This window comes from Salarias fasciatus, chromosome 22, assembly GCF_902148845.1.
Source record: "Salarias fasciatus chromosome 22, fSalaFa1.1, whole genome shotgun sequence".
In the NCBI taxonomy this organism is placed as follows: domain Eukaryota; kingdom Metazoa; phylum Chordata; class Actinopteri; order Blenniiformes; family Blenniidae; genus Salarias; species Salarias fasciatus.
In genome coordinates this window covers 23,760,430-23,782,289 of record NC_043765.1, presented here as the reverse complement: position 1 = coordinate 23,782,289, position 21,860 = coordinate 23,760,430, and the positions used below count along the sequence as shown (strand labels likewise).

General features: G+C 46.1%; 1 protein-coding gene across 1 annotated transcript in view; it reads left to right on the top strand.

Annotated features, from left to right (window-relative positions):
* hivep3a (HIVEP zinc finger 3a) overlaps window positions 1-21,553 on the top strand; it is a 33,813-nt gene extending 12,260 nt beyond the window's left edge. The window contains exons 2-7 of the mRNA XM_030121112.1: window positions 10,743-14,964; window positions 15,264-15,369; window positions 18,469-18,519; window positions 18,605-18,682; window positions 18,856-19,343; window positions 21,105-21,553. Coding sequence (XP_029976972.1) covers window positions 11,113-14,964; window positions 15,264-15,369; window positions 18,469-18,519; window positions 18,605-18,682; window positions 18,856-19,343; window positions 21,105-21,497 — 4,968 coding nt within the window. The 5' untranslated portion in view covers window positions 10,743-11,112 and the 3' untranslated portion in view covers window positions 21,498-21,553. The remainder of the gene's footprint in view (window positions 1-10,742; window positions 14,965-15,263; window positions 15,370-18,468; window positions 18,520-18,604; window positions 18,683-18,855; window positions 19,344-21,104) is intronic.
* The last annotated feature ends 307 nt before the right edge of the window (window positions 21,554-21,860 follow it).

Genomic DNA, 21,860 nt, shown 5'->3' with positions numbered 1-21,860 from the left:
CCTCAGTGGTGTGCAGGAGCCATATGTGAAGCTGTGGACCTCTGGGATGCCGAGGAGGACACTGCCTGTGTTTTCTCTTCTCCTGAACGGTGGCATGGTGCCCAGAAATTGCTCAATTTACTTGAATCTACAAAGGAAAAAGAGGTTAAAAATTGGGGGGGAAGTTAATTTCATCCTTTATGTGCTTATATTGGTAAACCTTGGACATATTGTTGTTTAAAATTACTTATTTAATTTTTGTTCTGTCGTATTCGATGTTCAACTTTCTTCCTATTTATTCGGTGTGGAGCAAGGCTTCAAAAAATTCCCCACTGTGCTCAATGTAGCATTTCTATTCTATTAATAATTATTATTAATTAATTAAAAAAAAAAAAAAAAAGTCTGGAAAATGCTGGAAAAGGAAGCTGGAACCAGTAAAACTGTGTACAAAAACAATTATCTTCAATTGCGGAAACTTCATTAATGCGACATAAGATAAGAGTTTTTACACGTGTTCATATTTACTGTAGATGTGAAACATTTGAAGCTCTGCCACTAGTGGGTGCTGTTGTTTCTGTATTGAAAAACACTGCTAGCTGTCAATACCTTGCCTAGCTTAAACTGCGATATGATCCGTTGTCCGATTCCTCCGTCGCTGGAAATCACACGCCAGCAGGTGATCGCCTTGAGGCTCTGTTAATCACTGCAGCACCGTAACATTAGTGTTTCTTCATCCAGCCAGAGGCATTAACATCCTGATCTGCCCCCGGGCCGCAGCCTGGATCCTCCGTTCGGCTGAAGGCTTTCTGGAGATGAAGACCAAAGTGATGAAACTCGGGGAATTGTCTGGCCTGTTTTAAAGTGTTGCCTTCCATTAACTGATTTTTTTTTTTTTTTTTTTTTTTTTTTAATTAACAATGGAAAATGTAATTTTTGTGGCAGCCCAGCACAAAAGCTGGCAAAGTTTATGGTGAGTAAAAGATGAATTAGGTGCGAATCGCCTGCTGGTGGTTATTACTTGGTGGCAACAATGCAAACAAAACCTTCTGTGCTTTTTCGAAAATAGTCTTTATTCTCCGCCGCAGGCTTACATCAGCCTACCAGGCGATGTAACTCCATTTTACAAATGAAACGGCGGTTAGAGTGAAATTAGGGGACTGCATCTTCAATGGCCTTTTTTCACCCCCACGTCTATTCAGCCGCCGCTAAATGTTGACGTATTGTATGGCTGCAGATCACAAGTTCACAGGGAAAGCAGGACGCCATTGTGAAGCTTTTCATTTCCAGGGCCTTCTCGCCCTACATTCCTGTCGTCTGGCAGCAAGCTGTCCAGACTGCGACGGGGCCGTCCGGACGAGCCCCGGCTGCACGGGTGGCGCCCAACACTGGTCACTCTGTCACCTCCGGAAAGGCCGACCATGTGGAGCGAGAGCCAATATTAGTCTTCATCCAGCAATATGACAACATCCCGGGACGCGCCGTCGGCAGTAATCACCTTTATTTTCAGCAGATTTCAGGCCTCGGTAAACATTTGTCATAAATGGTCAAAGTGTTTGAGATGTTATTTGTAAAAACTGGAAGTAACCAAACATATCCTCAATCTTGCTGGAGTGAAGGTTTAATGTTGGGCTTCTTCATGCGGCGTGTCATTTGCTGGCAGCGACACCTGAAAGCGTTCACTCTGGGCTCGTGTTTAGGAAAGCGGCGTTTTGAAGCACCGGGGGTTTTGAAAGCGTCGAAATGGGGCGGCTCTCATTTCAATCAGCCTCACTGAAATAGCATTTCGTACAAGTGCCGTTTGATTAGTGCATAACATTTTTTGGTACAACCTGTGCAAATTCGTGAAATAGAACATCCTTCCAGCAATGTCTGATTTTTAAATTCAGTGTTTGTGATGTTTTACAATAAGTGTAAATTACTGATAGTATTGGTATTGGTATATGACAATTTATTGCCATATATTTGCCATTTGTTAAATGGAAATAGAAAACAGAAAATATATCCCGATCAAACACCCCAATTAGATCCTTAGTGAAGCTGCAGTGAAGCATTCCTCCTGGGTCTTTTCTTAGCTAATCATGCGATAAGACATCAAGACACTGACTTGACCATACATCTTTGAGAAAATTTCATTTTCCAAATGACTCTGGTTGTCACAGGATGTCCACATTACGGTCTAAATGCATTTTCTGAACTCACTCTGCTCCTCACTGAACACCGTAATGAAGTTAAGCGCCTTTTGCAGCCATTCATTCTCTGACCATTGAGATCTAACTTGGTGTTTCGGTGGCAAATGAATGGAAATGGACGGGATTGAATTGTGGTGAGAAAATGAGTCGTCGTCCCGGTCCGGCTTGTCCCAGGCAGATGTTCTCAGGCCAAACAGGACTCCAGCAGGTCCTAGGTCTCAGCTCAACTCTGCATCTAAAAGTATCTATGAGACAGTTTGGACTAGAGTTACTGGATATTGAAGGACTTGTTGAAGCTCATCAGAAGACGACTGAACCACTTCTCCAGTTCGTCTTTGAGTTTGTGAGAACCGATCGGGACTTCAAGAACTTCTTGAGGGATATTCAAGACATCAGGGTTGGACGTTTTGCCGTTATTGATAAAGTCGCTGGCCTGCGGCTGTAGTTAGCACATTAATTAGCATTTTCACTGTCTTTACTGAAGTATTAGTCCAGCATTCATCTAAAACAGTGGTGAGGCCAATATTCAAGCCAGTGAGCTTCAGTTTCAGATGGTATCTGCTCTGGAATGACTGGATTTATTTACATTTGTTTAGATGAAGAATTATATATAAAAAATGTGCAGTTAAAGACAGTTTCTGCCACTTTTTCAATGAAGACTTCAGCTTTCAGAATCTGGTACCCGACGGTACTGTGAAGGTCATGTTTTAAATGTGTGACTCACTGTTGCAGCTCGTCAGGGATTGGAGAATTCCAGAAGTCTTGTAATAATGATTTCATGGGTGAACAGCTCTATATCCTTCTGCCTGTTTTTCAACTGTCTCAAGCTCAGAAACAGCTGTGGAGTTATGGTGGGGTTTTTTTAGCAATTACCAAAATCATCTCTGTCCCGGTCATATTGGGGTGTCATTTCCTGAGGGTGAAACACTTCAAATGGATTGTTTGGCGGATTGTTTGTCGAGAAGTGACCCTGGTGTGCAACAAACCAGCAGACCGACGTCTCACGTGAAGATGCATTGTTTTTGTTACACGGAAACGGCAGAAACGCTGAAAATGACGTGGTTAGCATGCTAGGCCACGAGCTGACAACCAAGGCAATGAAGATGAATTCCTTTTACAGATGACTCTCAACTCTAAAACTACCAAGTCCCAGGTAGCTATTGTAATACCTTCTCGTGCGTCTGCAGAATAACTCTTTCCTGCGGCCGTGGAGCTCATGCGCAGTAGCAGCGTTTCATAAAAGTTGCATTTCTCTGCCGTTTCCATGGAGACGCAGTCCGAATATTTTCAGAAAGTTGCGTTTTCAGTCACTCTGAGCACAGTGTGGATGTAACAATGCAATGGAAACATTTGATATTGTTTGCCTCGAGACGCTGTAACTCAGCCTGGCCTGAACCTTGGCGTCGAGTCAGTTCTGTCTCTTGCTTTGTTCGGGATGTGATTTCACTATCGACACGAGCGGACTCAAACTGAGGCACGGTGTTTGGTTTGGAGCCGTTCGGTGTGAACACAGCCTCGGCGTTGCCTTTTAGGGTCAGGTACTGCTGTTTAACACATTTGTTGGCAGCGCCGCATCCAGGAGCTGGCTCCCTCGCTTCGCTTCCACAGTCACAAGGACCCTCTGTGCTGCCGCAGGAGCTGCTCTCCTCCTCCGGCACTCCTTCTTTTTCGCGCGCCGGCCAGATGAGCGGCTCGCCGGCTGGTATTCCCTCAGTGCCCCACATGTCTGCACCAGCTGGGGTAAAAAAGCAGGAGGAGGAGGGGGGAGAATAAAGAGTGATGTCAGACATTTCAATCCCTCTCATTCCAGCATCACCTCCTAATTCTCCCAAAGCCAGTCTTGAATGGGGAAACAGTTCGTCCCTCCTCCTCCTCCTCCTCCTCCTCCTCCTCCTCCTTCTACCTCTCACCGCTTTGCCAGCTGTGCAGCCCGGCACTGCCTGCCAAATGAAAAGCTTACGTCAACTCCCAAATAAGGAGGTGCCGCTTCACTTTGACCCAAAAGAGAGGCAACCGAGAGGTGGGAGAAGAGGGGAGGGAGAGAGAGAGAGAGAGAGAGAGAGGGAGAGAGAGAGATGGACGGGCAGAGAGTGTCCCCTCCTCCTCCATTCATACGCATAATATACTCGGCTACCTGTTTGTCAGCCCAGTGCACGTAGAGCGGAGACTCGATTACCTCTCCCTCGCTCTCTCTCGCTCTCCCTCTCTCTCTCTCTCATTCATCCTTTCTCCCTCCCTCTCCTCTGCCTCTCCTTCCTCCCGTCACCTCTCTTCTTGTCGTCAGTCATTCACAATCGGAGGACAACACCACCTGCAACCAGGTAACGGGGGAAAGACGGGTGATGGAGGGGGAACCCGAACCCCATTGATGGCTTTTTTTTTTTTTTTTTTTTTTGTCTGCAGAGGTTTTGCTGTATGAGACGAGTGACGTGATGCGGGGGGACCGCGGGGGGATTTTCTCCATTCATGTCTTTGTTATTGCAGAAGGCAGCTACACCGGCGTGCGGAGTGGAAAAACACAAGTCGTGCATTTGTACACTCCAAGACCGTTACATTTTTTTTTTTTTTTTTGGTAAGAGACAGATCATCTTCTGCAGCCTATTTCTGTGTCTGCGTGTGTGTGCGTGTGTGTGTCTGCGTGTGAATGAAGCAGAGGCTGCACACACATGCACGAACGCACGCACTCACGCACGCACACAGACGGCGAGCGGGTCGTGGGCTGCGTTCACGCTCCGGCTGGGTTTGGCAGCGGTGAATGAGCTCCACTGTGCTGAGCATCCAGCCTCCCCTGCGCTTGGCGTGTCCTCCTCCTGGTGGACCTGTGGGAGCGCTCCCGGAGTGCACACACACACACACACACACACACACACACACACACAGAGGGATGCTGTGTGTGTGTGTGTGTGTGTGTGTGTGTACTGATTCCCAGAGGCTTCTCTCCTCCATCCCTGGAGAGCGCTGCCGTCAGCCTGATAACAGAAGCACAACAGAGGAGCCTTTTTTTGGTGCTGCTTGATGATTCTGCAAGATTAATGTCTTTTCACTGCGTTTCATCATGATGCTGACGCTCCTGAGTGGTTTTTTTTTTTTTTGAGTTTTTATAATCTTGCACCATTCTCTCCCCCCCCAGTTGTTTAGAAATTGTTTGCTTCGACCCATCCTGAGCTTTTGTTTCTTTTCTCGTTCTGTTTCGTGATTCCACCGGAAAGAACGGAGGAGTATCAGTGTAGTACGAATCCAAGACTTCTTTTGTGTTTTTTTTTTTTAAATGTGTTCTCTCTCCAAAAAAGCATAGCTTCTGGGAGGAAGGGGGCACCTTCGCCTCCCTCTCTCTCTCCCTCTCTCTCTCTCTCTCTCTCTCCCCTCCACCCTCGCTGTGTAGTCAGTGAGGATGCTGGAAGATAAATTTAGCCCTCCAGCTCTCCTTCCATCTGCTACCACATGGTTTAGGGCCGTTACCATAGGAACCACCGCTGGGTGCCCATTAGTGTGAGAAGAGGAAATTGACAAGATTTTTTAAAAAGCCCTTTATACAATATTCTCCTTCTTGTGCGTGAATGGATGTGAGTTTTTCTGAACTGTCCCCGTGTGCTTGTTGCGTTTCGGTCGCGCTCTGAGGATCGAAAACACGAGACACAGACGTTTTCGCATGTCTTTGTCACTTTTCAGGTGTGTTCTGAAGAGAGCTTATTCTCGCGGCGCACATTGCTGCCAGTGGAGAAGGGAAGGCATTGATGAGGAAACACGAGTGTGACGATCAGCCCGAATAATGGATGCATTAATATTTGTCAGCTATGTGCACTTTTTAATATGAAGCCTGATTCACTGGGACTTCATTCCCACAATGCATTTTTTTTTTTTTTAGGTAGCAGTCCATCCTCTATATCTGTCTTTGGCCGTACTTTCAGCGTAGAGAGGCAGCAGAAACCCAATTCTTTTCACAAAACGAGTTGATTGAGGCTTGAATGGTAACAACTGCCTTTGCGGAAGATTCCATGTTTTCAGCATTAGCATGTGTGGCTAGGTTAGCTGGGCAGTTGGATGTGATGTTTCTCAACGACCCGCTCAGTCTTTGGTCTTTGGGAGGCTTTTGTGACATTTTCGAGACAGTCACTGATCATTTAGAGTCACCACACTGGTCCATCCTGTTCTCATTAATATCACATCTCTGAAACATCTGAAGGATATTTGTCACAATCTGAGGATCCTTTTTTTATAATTTTGGTGGCCGAAAGGTAAAAAAAATCAAGGTGACTGTGCAGGGTCACTGACAGACACGCACTGATGGAAATGTGCAATAATCTGCAAATACTGCAAGTTCTTTTCTATATATGATTATTTTCTATTTATATTTTCCTTTTAAATTTGCACCATTGTTAGCTTGTTCTTTTAAACTATATATACGCGGATGCTGCTTGAAATTTCGTTGCACATTGTGCAATGACAATAAACTGATTCTGATTCTGATTCTGATTCAGTCACAGAAAAACCAGGTCTAATTAGCTGCACAATTTTGGAAAAAAAACTGACATTGTGATATTTTTCTAGCCCTGCAATACATATTTTAATATTAAAAAACATACAGTAATTTTCAACAAATGAGTTGAATAGCACTTTAAGTTCTGCTGCACTCCTGCCATCTTGTTGACAGTTAACCTGTTCACTGCTCATTTTTCAGTGTGAGCAGAAAGTCACTGCATATGCAGGGGTGTGGTCTGCTTCTGCAAATTGGTTAAGAACGATTGTGATTGGTGGATCGCTGTGTGCAGTGTGTGTGTGTGTGTGTGTGTGTGTGTGTGCGCGCGTGTGTGTGTCAAGGTACCATTGTCAATATGTCGGGCAGCTCCAGCATGAATAGATGCTCCATGAACTTGGGTGACAGTGGTCAAAGGATCTTAGCTCCAACTTGATCTGCACGATATTTTGCAAATTTGTCACAATCACAATATCGTTCATGATATATCGGCTTCATATAAAACTGACTGAACTTTGATAAACTTTGTTTCGCACGCTGAAACAAGATGCACAAGAAAAAAATGTTTTCAAGGTGAAATCTGTTCATTATTGATAACAGCTGACAATATTTTTGCATGTTTACCTGATATTGTGCAGCCATAGTTCTCATTGTTAAATCACCAGACTGTTTAGACTGAGCAAGACTAAAGATATGCTTTTTTTAAACATATAACCCTGCATCTGGATCCTGCACCATTCATTTCACCTGTAAATAGTTGGTTAAGTGACTGGATTTACTCGCCTGCACATCAGATTCCTCTCATTGCTGACTTCAAACCAGCAGAATTCAGATTTTCATTCTTTCCTTTCCTCATTCGTGGGGCATCTCTGGAATGACGTAAGGGGTTTTCTTGAATTTGATTAATTGGCTTAATTTTGATGGACAGAGGTCAGATATCAAGGTCATTATGCCCTCACATATTATAACATATATGATTTCTCTGTGAAGTCTTGGAAAGATTCCCTCACGTTCGCCACAAATGCTCCTGTATGATGATTTAGTAAGATGTGGCAGCCGGTGTTCAAGGTCAAGGTCACTGCGGCTTCACACATTTTTGTTACACCTCACGGTAAATAAAGCCTCGAACTGATGACATTTCGTGGCTGAAGATCACAGCCTTCTCTCATGTTTTTTTTTTTTTTTTGTTCTCTGTCTTTCTCTTCTGTCTTTCAACATTCTTTCCACAACATATATAGCCTGACAGGAATTAATTGACTTTTTCCCAAAAGACACACAGCCGCTTGGTTTCCATGAAACCTGCTGTAATCAAACAGATGCTGTGTTCATTCGTTCAGGGATCGCTTCTATAGAGGTTCACATTGAAGCAGTGCTCTGCTCTGTCACCTCACAGGAGACTCAAACCTGTCGGCAGTTTGCATGTTCTCCTTGTGTCTGTCCAACAATTCCAAGGCACGCTTGTGGAATTAACTGGCTGTTCTCAGGGGTGTGTGTGCATGCGCTGTTGTGTGATTGGTGGTTGGGGAGAGGCGGTGGAGGTGGAAAGAGTTCAGAACCTAACTTAAGGTTTGCAAGATAGATGTTTCTCTAGAACATGGTTCTGCAACCTATGGCTCTATCGGCACGTGTGGCTCTTCAGCTCCTTTGTAGCGGTTCCCTCAAGCTGTCAGAGTCTGTAATGTAGATAAATATTTTGTTTAATTTTGATTGAGTTCCATACTGACTTTCAGAAGTGGTCTAGTCTCCAGGCTAACAGCAGCTAAATAAGGTAAAACAGTGACGACATCCTTTGCTTTGAGGAAAATAAAGAAAGAAATAAAAGAAAAATTGAGGGGAAATGAAGAGAGGGCAAAAGAAAAGAAAACAGAAAATAAATTAAAAAAAACAAGGATAATGGAAAAAAAACTAAAATAAAGAGCAATATTTTTAAATGTTTTTTTTCTCTCTATTTTAGATAATTTGCATGTTTTGTGGCTCCAGACAAATTTTATTTGGTGTAAAATCATGAAAACAGTTCTTTTGTCCATAAAGCTTCCAGAGCCCTGGATTCTAGAAAGACTCTTGTATTTGGTACCAAATCAAATGCAATTACAGATGATCGTAAAGGGCTGCCAGGTGTTAGCGCCTCTCATTTCACACCTAGAGGTGAGGTTTTCCAACTCAGCCCGGAGACGCTGAGAGTCAAGAATGAGCTGGATTGGGATTGAAGGAAATTGGTTGGGCTCTTTTGTTTTGGCTGATTTTGTGAGGTGTTGAGGAATGACCTCAGGTTATCTTCAGACGTTTCAATGTGAATAGGTACCATTTCAAAACTGTTTTCTATGTGAACTGTGGACTTTTCGAAGTGTGAAAAATTTGAATGTTTGAATGTTGCCTGACTTGCTGGAAACTGGTGCACAATCAGCATCATTTTGTTTAATGTCACGCGTGTCCCAAGACTGCCGCACAAATTCACTACTTTGCACAACGTGAGTTGTAAACTAATTATATTTCAACCCAGTCAGCGGCTGCCTCCACAATCAGTACCTCAAAGTCTTCTCATTGGTCCATCTTGGACGGATGTAAATGAGTGTCACCAAATTCATGTCATGTTTCTAGAATGTGTAACTTATACATGTCCAATGTTCATGTTTATATGCATGAGTGTGGTTTCATTACAATAACCAACTAACAGCTCCCACTAGTGGCCAGACGTAGAAACTAAATTGTTTTCAGCATTTCTGCTGTTTCTGTATAAACAGACATGTTTCCTTCTAAACCCAAAACTCGATCCTAAACAAAAATGCAACAATAACACGTTTTCACTTGAAACGTCACTTTGAACTCAGACATTGACAGTTTGCTGCCATAATGAGAGTATCAGGATTCTTAAAAATATCCCATCAGCCTCCTTCTAAAGAAGATCGTCTCCTCCTAACCTTTGGTGTATATTTTCATCGTTTTTATTACGAAGATATATAAATACTATGGATTGTTCCTTATGCCACATATTTTAAAGGTTTAAATCGCAAAGACGACAGTATTAGTCTGACAGTCTTGGTTGATTGGAATTTCAGATTTGAAGTCTTGGTTTTGATCGAATACTGGCAAGCAGCATGACTGTTCCCACAAGCTGAACTAAAGATGGCTGTTAACCTGCTATCAGTAATTTGGATATTATCCAACAGCTTCGTCGTCTTCCACCAGAATGTGGGTGTAGAAACCAGCTGGTGGGTGCGTGGGATGGCTTGTTTACTGTTTCAGTATGCTGGCACAAAACAACACCAGGAATTTTCTTCAGCATCTCCACTGAGTCACCTTGTGTACGAGCTCTCAGCTTATTCAGCCGTCCCTCCACTTTGTTTAGATCGACCCCTTTAAAATATCCTAAATTGCCTTTTGGAATTACAGGCAGTGAAGGAGAGCGAGCTGTGGCAGTGCAATACCGACGGATGGGTCATACGATGTACGAAACATATTATCAAATAAGCTTTAAGTAGAACTCAGTTCATGTAACCACTGTTCTTTTGCTCATCTCAAATGAATCATCCATAAAAAAAGAAAAAAGCAAAACAGGACAATCCAATTTTTCCATCAGAGAACAACAGCATCTTTCGCGTTTCATTCATTTTTTTTCCACTCTGTTACACAACAGAAGCATCTGACTGTCTTGTCTATTGGAGTGGGTGGAACTTGCGTAACTGGATGTGGTTGAAAAAGACAAAAATTGCTGACCGTGGTTTTGAAATAACCGGCGACTGCCTGATTAAAGAGAATAAAAATCACAGGAGACCACCAAGATCGCATAGAACTCTGTTATTGGGAAGTTGGAGTCACAGTCGGTGCACACCGAAGTTCAGCAAAATCATCACTTTCACTCACTGCATGCTGATATCTTTTTCTCCACAAAATATTACATAAACACTTCTAATTTAAAATAGTCAGCAGCTGAAGGAAAGTAGAAAAAAATGACTGTTATGACACATAGAGGGATTATGTAACAGATACAACATAAATATCAATATTTGGCAGGAGTGGCGGTTCAGAAGGTCGTCTGTTTGCTAACACTGAATTGTATGTGCTATTGTATATCATAATTTATTTCTTTATTCTTTTCACAGATTCTTCGCTGACAAGAAAGAGGAATCAGACATTCATCCGAACCAGCTGAGTGTGAAGCTGAAAAACTGGCCGACTGCTACATGATGGGATACCTCAGGTCAACATGGCAGAAGACTCCTTCAAATCCACCTGACACATCACAGCTGCGCTCTTCAGTGCCACTGTTTCACATTTGATGGCGTCGATTTCAAGCAGTGAAGTTTGAGAAAACCAAGAAACTAATTATGAGGCCTGATTGTCGAAGGAAGTGGATCATTTGATAGTTTCTTTCAAGATAATCCATTTTCTCAGTGAATGATTTGGCCTTAAATCTAGCCTGGCTCAGGCAGACGCATCCCACGTGTCCACCTGAGGCTGTCCTTCCATTTTATGGAGGCCTTGCATAGTCGCCTGACGACTGGGGAGCCGTCCGGAGGTCAAGAACACTGTCAACCAGAGTCTCCTCAGCGAGGCCCGCAGCTCAAGTCTCCCTCCCAGCCCCGTCAGGAACAGCAGACCGGTTCCACAAAGCCTCATGGCACCTCCCAGCAGCCCAAACAGTCCAGAAGGCAAAACCCCGAACGCAAACGTCTTCGGCACCAGCGACAAAGCGTTGACTCAGATACACCACCAGAACAAAAGCAAGAGGTGGCCGATGCGACAACGGCGCCCTCAGTTTCCGGTTCGTCGCCAGGAGTGCCATCAACCTCGGCAGGTGGTTCTGCACCGTCAAAGTCAGAAACTCAGGAGGGCACCCCAAAACAGAAACGCGAGCGTAAGCCCCAGCGACCTGGCAAATATGTGTGTAGTTACTGTGGCCGTGCATGTGCAAAGCCAAGTGTCCTCCAGAAACACATTCGCTCGCACACAGGGGAAAGGCCTTATCCCTGTGCCCCATGTGGTTTTTCCTTTAAGACCAAGAGTAACCTGTATAAGCATCGCAAATCACATACCCACAGGGTGAAGGCGGGACTTGCACTCGGAGAGCCTAAATCATTAGAGGAGCAAGTAACCGAGTCAGAGGATGAAACAAGACAGCTATCATCAGCTTCTTCTCTGACAGAGAGACAAGGCAGTGTACCCTCAATCAAGAGTAACGAAACAGACAGGGCCAAAGATTGCACTGAAGGAAGCAGTGACTCCTACGCAGTGAAGAAGAGACTAGCCCTGCGTCTCAGTCGAGGAAAACATGCTCTTCAGGATTCTGATGATAAGACATCATCTCTGATTTTAGGTAGTAGAGGCAGCACAGAATCAGGCTATTTCTCCCTCTCTGAAAGTACAGAGCAATCACAAGACAGCCCCCCAAACACAAGTGCCAAAAGTTATGCAGAGATCATCCTGGGAAAATATGGACGTCTTGGACACCTCCAGAGGATGCCTCGGCAACAGAACCAGCATCCCACTGGTCAGGAGGACAAAAACCTCTCATTCACAGTGCCCAAGAAACAGGTAATTGAGCACATCACCAAACTTATCACGATCAATGAGGCAGTGGTGGACACTAGTAAAATCGACAGCGTGAAACCAAGGAGATTTTCTCTTTCCAGAAAGAACAGTTCAGAGTCTCAAAAGACTGCAAGCATCAAAGAGCCTTTAATTCAAAGCCCTAAAGCTGGAGATTTGGGCTATAAAAACAGCGGTTCCATCACCATGGGTGTACCGTGTGAAAAATTTCATCATGCATCCATGAATGTGGAGCATCCAGCTAGCCAAACATCTTCTGCCCCTCTGTTGAGAAGTCAGTCAGTGCCATCAGCAGCTAGTTCATTTGACTCCTCCAACAAATTTCGACAAAGTCAGTCTTTCGATGAGCGACCGCCCTCTGAAACACAGCCGCCTCGACGTTACGGGATGCTCAGAAGGCAGCCGGCCATTGAAATTCCACTCGGATCTGAATTTACAAAAGAAGAACACGAGAGTTCTCACTCGTTTTACCCTGATAGCACAACGACTGTGCCTGACCACAAACAAAACCAACCACAGCCGTATGAGTGTGAGGCTTGTGGCATTGGATGCAAGGATTGGGAAGGCTATAAGAAACACAAGCAGAGCTCGTGCCCCGCTCATCATCCCAGAAACGAAGAGGTAATTAGTCAAATGGAGTGCCCACAGCTAGCTAGCAATGCTGTCAGAGCTAGGGCTTTAACAATGCGAAAGAGAAGGAAGGAAGAAAGTTTTGAATTTGATGACCCCTCTTCTCCTTCACTACCATCCCCTGCCCTCTTGTCAGGGCAAAGTAAAGAGGATAGCAGTGCTGCTTACGAGAGCCCCAGGAGGCCTGCGCTGCAAACCTGTTCAGTAATTCAACATACAAGTTCATTTGAAAAACAGGAATCTTTGTGTAGTGAGAATCAAGGTGCAGAGGTAGTGAAATGTTCCTCACCTCCAGAAGATTTTCAGCAGGTGCCTCAGAATCGACCACAGCAAAAGTCAACAAAACCTACAGCTCGAAACCTCGTCCGTCAGTGTAGCGTGCAAGTGCCAGAAATCCTGGTGACTGAGGACCCCAACATGGGTGCAGAGACCTCAGTGGAGCCAGCCGTCACAGCGAAACCATCAGAGAAGCCTGATGAATTTCAGTGGCCCCAGAGAAGCCCCTCACTGGCTCAGCTCCCGATTGAAAAGCTTCCTCCAAAGAAGAAGCGCTTGCGTCTAGCAGAAGCTGCACAATCCTCAGGGGATTCGAGTTTTGACTCCATTTCCTTGCCACGAAGCCCTAGTCAGGACAGCAGTACCTCATTTGCATCCAGTCGCTCTACATCCTTTGAAGAGCCAAACAGACCAGACATGGACACATCAGCATCAACTCCACTGAGGAGATCAAGAGCTCCTCACATGCTGACAGTGCCTGGAGTGCATCAGCACAGAGAAATGAGACGCTCGGCATCAGAGCAAGCCCCTCACGAACCACAGCCGAGTGTTCTTATGTCTGAGACCCGCAGCAAGTCTTTTGACTACAGCTGTCTGTCCCCTGAACGTTCTGCAGTTGGTTGGAGGGAAAGACGAAAATGTCTCCTTTTTAAACATTCTGCTGTTGTAGATCCAGACGAAGAGGAGGAGCAGCAGCAGTGCACCACCTCAAGACGTAGCCCTGAACATCTCAGTCCGTCCCAAACATCTCAAGAAACTCCACCTTCTGGGTACTACAGTGGTTCCTCCTCATCTCCGCAAACAAGTGATACAGTCTTGCGTAATCCAGGGGGATCCCAATGCAAAGAGATCTTCTCCCAGTGGAAACTCAGTCAAAATATTCAGTTGACGGGCAGTAAAGAGCTGCCAGGTACTCATGACCCATCTGTAGCTGCAAAAGTTGAGGCCTCTCAGCAGACCACTCCTCAGGCACCACAGCCCTACCTGTCACATGGACCATCAGGAGCGGCCAGAGCCCGCTATCTTCCCATGTCCACAGGACTGAAACTAGAAATCCCCCCGAGGCACGACGATTATTTAGAGCTTCGAGTAAGTCAGTCTCACATTCAGCATGCAGGCCCACACATCACCTCCAGTCTGGAAATAGTAAGGCCAGCCACATCTCCAGCAGTAGCGGTGCGCCTCCAGACGGACACCCTCACCCCAGCATGCGCAATATACACAACGCTGTCTCAGGCCACATCCCCCATCCCCCAGGAGGCAGTTGATGCTGTCTCTCATAGCATGGGTGTTTCCACAACTGATTACAGGAACCGCAGCAATGTAAGCCCAGATTTTCAACCGGTGTGGTCTGACGAAGATCTGAGGACATCAGGCTCAGGGGGCAACAAGCGCATGCTTTCCCCTTCCAACAGTATCGAGTTCTCACCTGAGTCCCAGCAGCAGCAGAAAAGAGTGAAAGAAGAGGAGGAAAAGGAGGTGGAATTTGCTGACAAGGCGGCGATAGACACGTGCAATCAAGAGCTCAAACGGGAGATTCAGTCATGCCTACCAGCTGTTTGCTCTCCTGTCTCGCATGCCGGCCCTTCCTTCCCCAGTCTGCTTTCCAGCACCTGTAATAGCTGGTGCTATTTGAACTACATCAAACCAAACCCCTCCGCTCTGGACGAACAGAAGCCCTCAGTGTATTCATCGTGGTCCACCAGCGGGTATGACCCCAATCCACCTGGCCTCTCCAGCAAAACAGCTCTCTCCCTGCTGCACTGTAAGCAGAGGCTCAGCCCCTCCATATACACTATATCAGCCATGTCCGTCAGAACAGCGGAGGAAATGGAGCAAGAGGACAACAAAAGACCCCGCTCCACTGAGGTAATTATTACACTTAACACACGTAATTACTGCTCATGACAAGAAAAAAAATAACCAATTAATTCCAATATTGAATGAGTGAGAAAGGTGAGATATCAAATGACATTTGCAAATTCATTACAATAGTTTCTGAGTTTTGGCAAAAACTCAATCAGTGCAACCATGCAAATCATTAAAGAGAGAGAATTATTTTACCAATTGCTATGATGCACATCTTTCAATGAGAATTCCCAATTTTTGTCTCCCTGGGCATGCTGGAGCAGAGTTGGTGAATTTGCCCATGTCTCTTTCGAGTGTAGGTCTACGACAGCCGGTCACCCTTCAGAGATCATGAGGGAATGGAGGAGAAGGGGCGACCGACAGCACACGACAACACCTCAAGCCAAAAAGAGAAGAAGAAGGAGGAGGAGGAGGAGGAGGAGGATGAGAATCATGAGGAGGACATGGCCCATTCATGCCGTAGAAATAAACAACCCCCCGAAGTTTGGGTCCCTGATCGAGGGTGAGTAATGCCTCCTCCAATCTCAAAAAATAGCTCGTGACACGAGATTCACTGGTGACATATTGGCTTCCGATCAACACCGGCCGCGTGGAGAAGGTTGCGTCACAAAGCACGGTTTGATCAGAGGCCTGTTGTCTGTCCGCCATGTTGGATTGGGCCTTGGTGTGCGCTGTCTGCACCAACAGAGTCCGTCTGTTGAAGGGCCGAAGCCAAGAAACTACCTAGCTTCCTCTACTCCTGCAGAGATTCATTTACACCAGCCATAGCAGCCATTCATGTCCGTGTGTGTGTGTGTGTGTGTGTGTGTGTGCTTGTCGGTGCCACGCTGATGAACATTTGTGCACATGCAGCATGAGTCAAGGACAAAGAAAGATTATGTAATGGAAGATTAGAACGTGCATCAGTTTGTGTCTTTGGAAGTTGTGTGATTTTCTATTTTATAACTATTTAAAGTTCCTGTAGTAGTGTGTCTTTCTGCTTAGTTCTTTTCTATCGGTGTTCTCGTGTTTCTTTAAGATCAGTTGTTTTATCTTTGTGGCATTTTTATGTCTGTGGTTGTCTGTTTGTGGTCTCTAACTATCTTTTTTTATATATCCATATTTAACTCAAGAACTTACTTTTCAGACAGTTTCACTTTTTAACATAAATATCTGGGCTTATCTTTCCTTACACTGTCTGAACTGACTTACATAATGGCTTATTAAAAGATGTAAATTTCTAGAAATTCTAATGAGTGTAAATTGCGTTTATTTTTCCTCAGTCGAAAGTCTCAGATCTGTAACAGCTGACTTTTGTACTTCAGGTTAAATTTAACTCATTTATTTGTGCTCAAGTAAATGAGATGAAATCAGCTCATTCACAAGTGTTTTTTACATTTGTTTGTACTTCTAGTCCACACAGTTAGTGGTCAGTCGCTGTGGCTGACTTATATCTGTCCGTCATCTTTTAAACAGTGTGATTTTGTATTTATTTTAAGAGGTGAGGGTTTTTTCGTGTTTCTTTTAGATCATATACTGACTTTTTTGTTGTTTTTTTATTTCTTGTTGTGGTTCGTACATCTATATAAAGGGTCATTTTAATAATTTTCTTATCATATCCTGTATTTGTTGGACATCCATCTAGTTTTTCTACACTCTTTTATGATTATATTACACTTCTTCTGTGGTTTTGGATTATTTCAGTTATGTTTCTTTTTGTAGTTTCTGTTTTGGGGACCTGGTTTTAGACCTGTTCTGTAATCCTTTAATTCCTGGAACCATGATCTTTTTTTCCTTGAAGCTGGCAGGTTAATGCTTCCATCTCATGTCGGTTCTTGTGGTTTTGTTTTCAGTGTGACAGTCTGAGGTGGGACGAGGTGTGATGCCGGGAAGTTTGCGTCTGGCGAATGGAGCCCGTCGGGCATAGTGAAGTACAGCAGGCGCTTCTTGGATGCGCCTCCGTCCCGACTGACGCGTCTCTATAAATTGCGCGACCGGACTTCTGTCGGGTTCAATTTGTTTAATGGAGCATCTCGGCCTTCACTTTCAAAACGCTGCACTGTTTTAAATCAATGTGCGATACTGCATGTGAGTGGCAAATTAAAATGTGAGTAACCATGGCAACAATATGGGAGATAAACGCCGTATCGCCGGGTGGTAGCTGTCAGGTGAGGGATCTGAAGCCGAGAGACGGTCTGCGGTTTGGGCTCGGCCTCGCCTTGCTGCTGCAGATGATAACAGGATCAATGGAGCAAAATCTGGCAGAATCGATGTTAAAAACAGGAGAGTCGTACTGGAACTGTGAGACAACAGTTCTAGTTATTTTTATTCAGTCCGCACACACAAGAAGAGGGTTAAACCAGAGCGGCTAGCCGGTCGTGCTACCTATCGGAGGTAAACGCACGACGGCGGGAGTGCAGGGACGATGCCATCTGTGAGCGCGTCTCTTCTTTTGGGTTGGTGAGCGCGCCTTGCAAACAGATCCGTGTTGTGGCTCTGGCTCATGTTGACGCTCATCGCAGCCTTCCTGGAGGAGTGACTCATCCTTTCGCTCACTCGCTCGCTCCTCTCTCTGTCTGTTCAGCCTGTCTGAGGCACAAAAAGACAAAAACGGAGGCAGCGAGGTAGCAGAGCATTGCTTTTTTTTTTTTCTTTTCTTTCTTTTTTTTCCCATTTCTGGCACCGACACTTGAATCTTGGGTGTGATTTTGTGTTGCATAAAAAAAACCCTGTGTGTGTGTGTGTGTGTGTGTATGTATGTGCCTGTTATGGTGTGGGAGTGAAAATGTACAGGCGTCAAGTGTTTCTCTTTCATTAAATTGAAAGTTTTTTGGCCGGCGTTTATGATTACCTGCCGTGTTTCTCCACCCGTGGTGGAAATGGAGGGAAAAAGCAGCCGATTATAACCAGAACCATTGTTTGTCGTGGAGACGTGTTTTCGTTCCGCCGGGTTTTTTCATGTTTATTTGGAGCAGCAGCTGGTCTGGGCTCAGGGTTTCCCTCCCTCTCCCGCCTGTTTTTATTGGCCGGCAGCGCCCGGACCTTGAGCCTCGTCGCCGGCCCTCGGCAGTGGGTTGCGAGCCGTGGAGCGGCGGCCGTGTGGGCGGGGGTCTGGTTTTCGGCTTATGAAAGCTGCTCTGTTGAAGTTGAAGTGGATGCCTCGCTGAGGGACCCCTCAATGCACACAGAGGGGTGGACCCCGGGCACCAGCTGCCTCGGTGTGAGCTCCCTGTGTAGCAGAAAAGAAAACAGAGAGAAAAAAAGAAAAAAAACCTGCTCACAGGTGGTGAAGGGCAGCACAGTCTGTCCGTCCAGCTCCCCGTATTGATCATCGCCGCCGTCCTGAGAGCGGCGGCATCAATAGGTGACTGAAATGGAAACGCTCTGAGGACCGAAGTGAAAGCTCTTCCTCTCCTCACGCCCACAGATCGAGTAGAAAGTGTAGTTTGGCGCATGGCGGAGGTGGAGGTGGAGGTGGAGTGAAGAGCCCGTGTGAGGACTCTGGATTCGGCGCGCTCTCCACAGACTCGACGCCTTGTGACTGTAATCGCTGCAGCAGCACTTTCAAAGCCACCGGTAAGAACATCCCGTAACGATTTGTTTCTTTTTAAACCTACTTCACTCTCGAAAGCTTTTCTCCTTCTTGATTTTTTTTTCCCAGCGAGTCTTCCTGCTGAACACCCAGGACCGGAGACTCACGGACCAGAGGCCTGCCGACTCCCCCAGGACAGACATGAAGGTACACGATGTGTGCCCGGGGTTCTCAAAGGGTCAAATCCCAGCAGTCTAAACCTAAAGCAGCCTAACTAGAAAATGGTCCACGATGACCGGAGCCGGTCTAAAATGAAGTTTTAATTAAAGACTGTTTTGGCCTCTCTGTTAATGTGATTCCTTTCTCTTCCTGTGTTGCAGGGGTTCCAGGAGACGAATCAGTTGGTCCCGATCGGGCAGAGCATCAGTTCTCTGGTCCGCAGAGAGCCGGACGTCCCGAGCAGGACGCCGCCAAGGAGCCGGTGGGCCGACGTGACGAGGACAGCAGAGGCCCAGCAGCTGTGAAAGGCCAGGAACCCAGCCCCCAGCCACCCAAAGAATCCGCCCCCAAGATGTCCGCCAGCGCCAGGAGGGCCATGTTCGCCCGCAGGCGCCTCGACGCCTCGGCGTCCCCCGCCGGGTCCCGATCCCCCAGCGGCCGGCCGCCGACTCCCCGGAGGGAGCCGCCGTCCCCGCCTCGCAGCCCCTCCCCTCGCCGCTCCCCCGCCCTGCCCTCGCCCACCTGTCAGACCCATCCCGCCTCGCCGGTCCGGGGCGTCTCTCCCGTGGCGGTCCGGCCCCCGGCGGCCGACCCCTCCAGGCCTTCCAGCTCGGCGGCGGAGACGTGTTTTCGGCGCAGTTCCAGACCGGTGAGCGACTCCAGAACCTCGCTGACGTAACGTCCGCCATTGTTTCCTCTTCGTTCAGGTTCCTGCCGCTCTCCTGTCCCATAATCACCCCCGGCTGTTCAAACCGCGGCTCCCGCTCACCTGCCGCACCGTCCCGCTCCGTTAGCTTAGCCTACGGTTTTAAATAAATCAGCTCGGGGCTCACAGAGTCAGTCCTGTGTGGCTCAGTTAAATCCCAGTCAGTCAACACGGAGAACAAATATAGATAGTCCGGCGCAGGCCAGGTTATTTAAAAGTCGCGCGTTTATTGGGAAAGGAAGGGAGAAGAAAAAAAAAGGCAACTCTCTTGTTTTCTAGCAGACGAATCGAGTCTGCAGCTCCCGGGTCTTAAAATAATGCCGAAGCGATCCCAAATAGGCGCAGCATGTTTTCCCTGGGCAGCCGCTGATAAAAGGAGACGCTGGCCGCTCCTAAATATCCGGCATCGGAACCACACGTTGAAGAGGAGGAGCTTCACTTTTACTGAGAAAATAAGAAGGAAAAAAAACACACACACACACACACACACACACACACCTGCTATAAAGTAGTGGTGGTGTTATGGTGAAACCCCCACCACACACATTCACACACACCCTGCATGCTAGCTACATGTGTTGAGGAAAGTCGAATAAATATTTGACGCATGTAAAGAAAACATGCGACTGGAAGGGAAGGGCCGGAGGAAAAGTACATTTAGAAACTCCTTAAAGTTGAAAATACAGCATTCGAGATCATAAATATTATTTACAGCTCCCTCATTGGGCCTTTTCTTCAACTATATGAGGGGTCTGCACACTTTAAAGAATATTTTTAACCCTCAAAATGTGTCTGCGCATGTAAATTTAACCTCAAAACCTTTTTTTAACAAAAAAATAAGACAAAATAAAATCTGACTGTGAAGGAGAGGAGGGCTTATATGAAATCCTCTCCACCCAAAAACATCACAGTAAATATGCCTAGATCCAGCACTCACTCTTTTCCCAGATTAGTTCTGCATTTGATTCTCTGATAAAGTCTAAAATCTCTTCTGTTCTTCGACTAGAACTAAGTTTCTTTGTTCTTCTTGTCACCTTGAGAAAAAGAACAGATTTCTCTCTTCTCGTAACTTTACATTGAGGCTGCTTGAACCGTCTAAAAGGACAAAACCAACTCGGAAAGTTTGACTCACAACTTTGTGAAAATGCTCCAGCGGCTTTTCGGGACGGACGTGTCCCTCGTCCGACTGTTATGAAGACAAGAAGTTGAAGGAACGCAGCGTATTGTGAAATGGTTTCTTGTCTCTGAGGATAAACTCGTTGGGTTTCCTCTCCGTCTCGGGGTTTTTGGTGATCTGGAGCTTGCAGTTTATAACATTCGTTTGTTGATTTTTTTTTTTTTGTCAGCTTTAATTTATCCATCAATTCTCTATGAAGCCATATTTGATATGACTCTGTTGGTGCACTCCTAACTTCTTTTTCAAACTTTATGTATATTGCTAGATTTTTTTTAAATATATGTAAATAAATGAGACACTTCTAAATCCTTACATTTATTAGTTTTCTAACATAAGTGAATTCAGTGCTGGCTCACCTATTATTAAAGGATAAACCGCCGTGGTCGGACGCCTGATCTGAAAAATCAACTTTAAATCCCTACAAGCAGATTTTGGATTTAAAGTTTGTAAGTTCGATGCGTAAATGCAGAAGGGAATGAGTGAAGTGTGATCGTTTGACTGACTGAGCTGTTGTCCTTCTGTTCCAGTCCGTGGAGGACGTGGTCGTGACCCACGTGGCTCCGCCTCCCGCCCGCCCTCGAGGGACCCACAACCTCCTGAGCCACCTGCCGCTGCACTCCCAGCAGGCGGGCCGCGCCCCCAGCCTCCTGATCCCCATCGGGGGGATCCACATGATCCAGCCGCGCTCCCCCCTCCCCCTGTACAGCCTGGTGACCAGCCCGCCCCCCATGGCGGCGGCGGCGGCAGCGGTGGCGGCGGCGACCGCTAACCCCCCTGGCGCCCCGCCGCGGCGACGGGATACTCTCAAAGAGACGTCGCCGGCCGGCCCGGACGCCGACACGCCCCCCACCGAGAGACGCCTCGACCCCGCGACCTCTCAAGGCCAAAAAAAGTCTCCGCCCCCGCAGGCGCAGCTCTGATAGGAGGCGGAGCCTAAACACAAGGGACAGTGCAAAAACTTAAAAAAACAAACATAAAAAAAACAGACTTGGAGAGCGACGAGAGCACTTGAGCACCGCTTCTGAATGACGCTGTTATGTACCTACATGAATAATATATACGGACCGGATGTTAGATATGCAGTATGTTTTGTAAATCTTTTCTACCCTCTCGTTCGATGTCATCGGTGTTTTATTTATTATTTTACGTGCTATTATGCAAAAATTCTGTACTATATGCAAAAAGCAGCTGGAATGAAAATAGACAAGAAGTTTTAATCGGTTTCCTTATTAACCCCGTCAAGCAGCTCTATTATACTATTGCTGTGTCAATGTACTGTATTA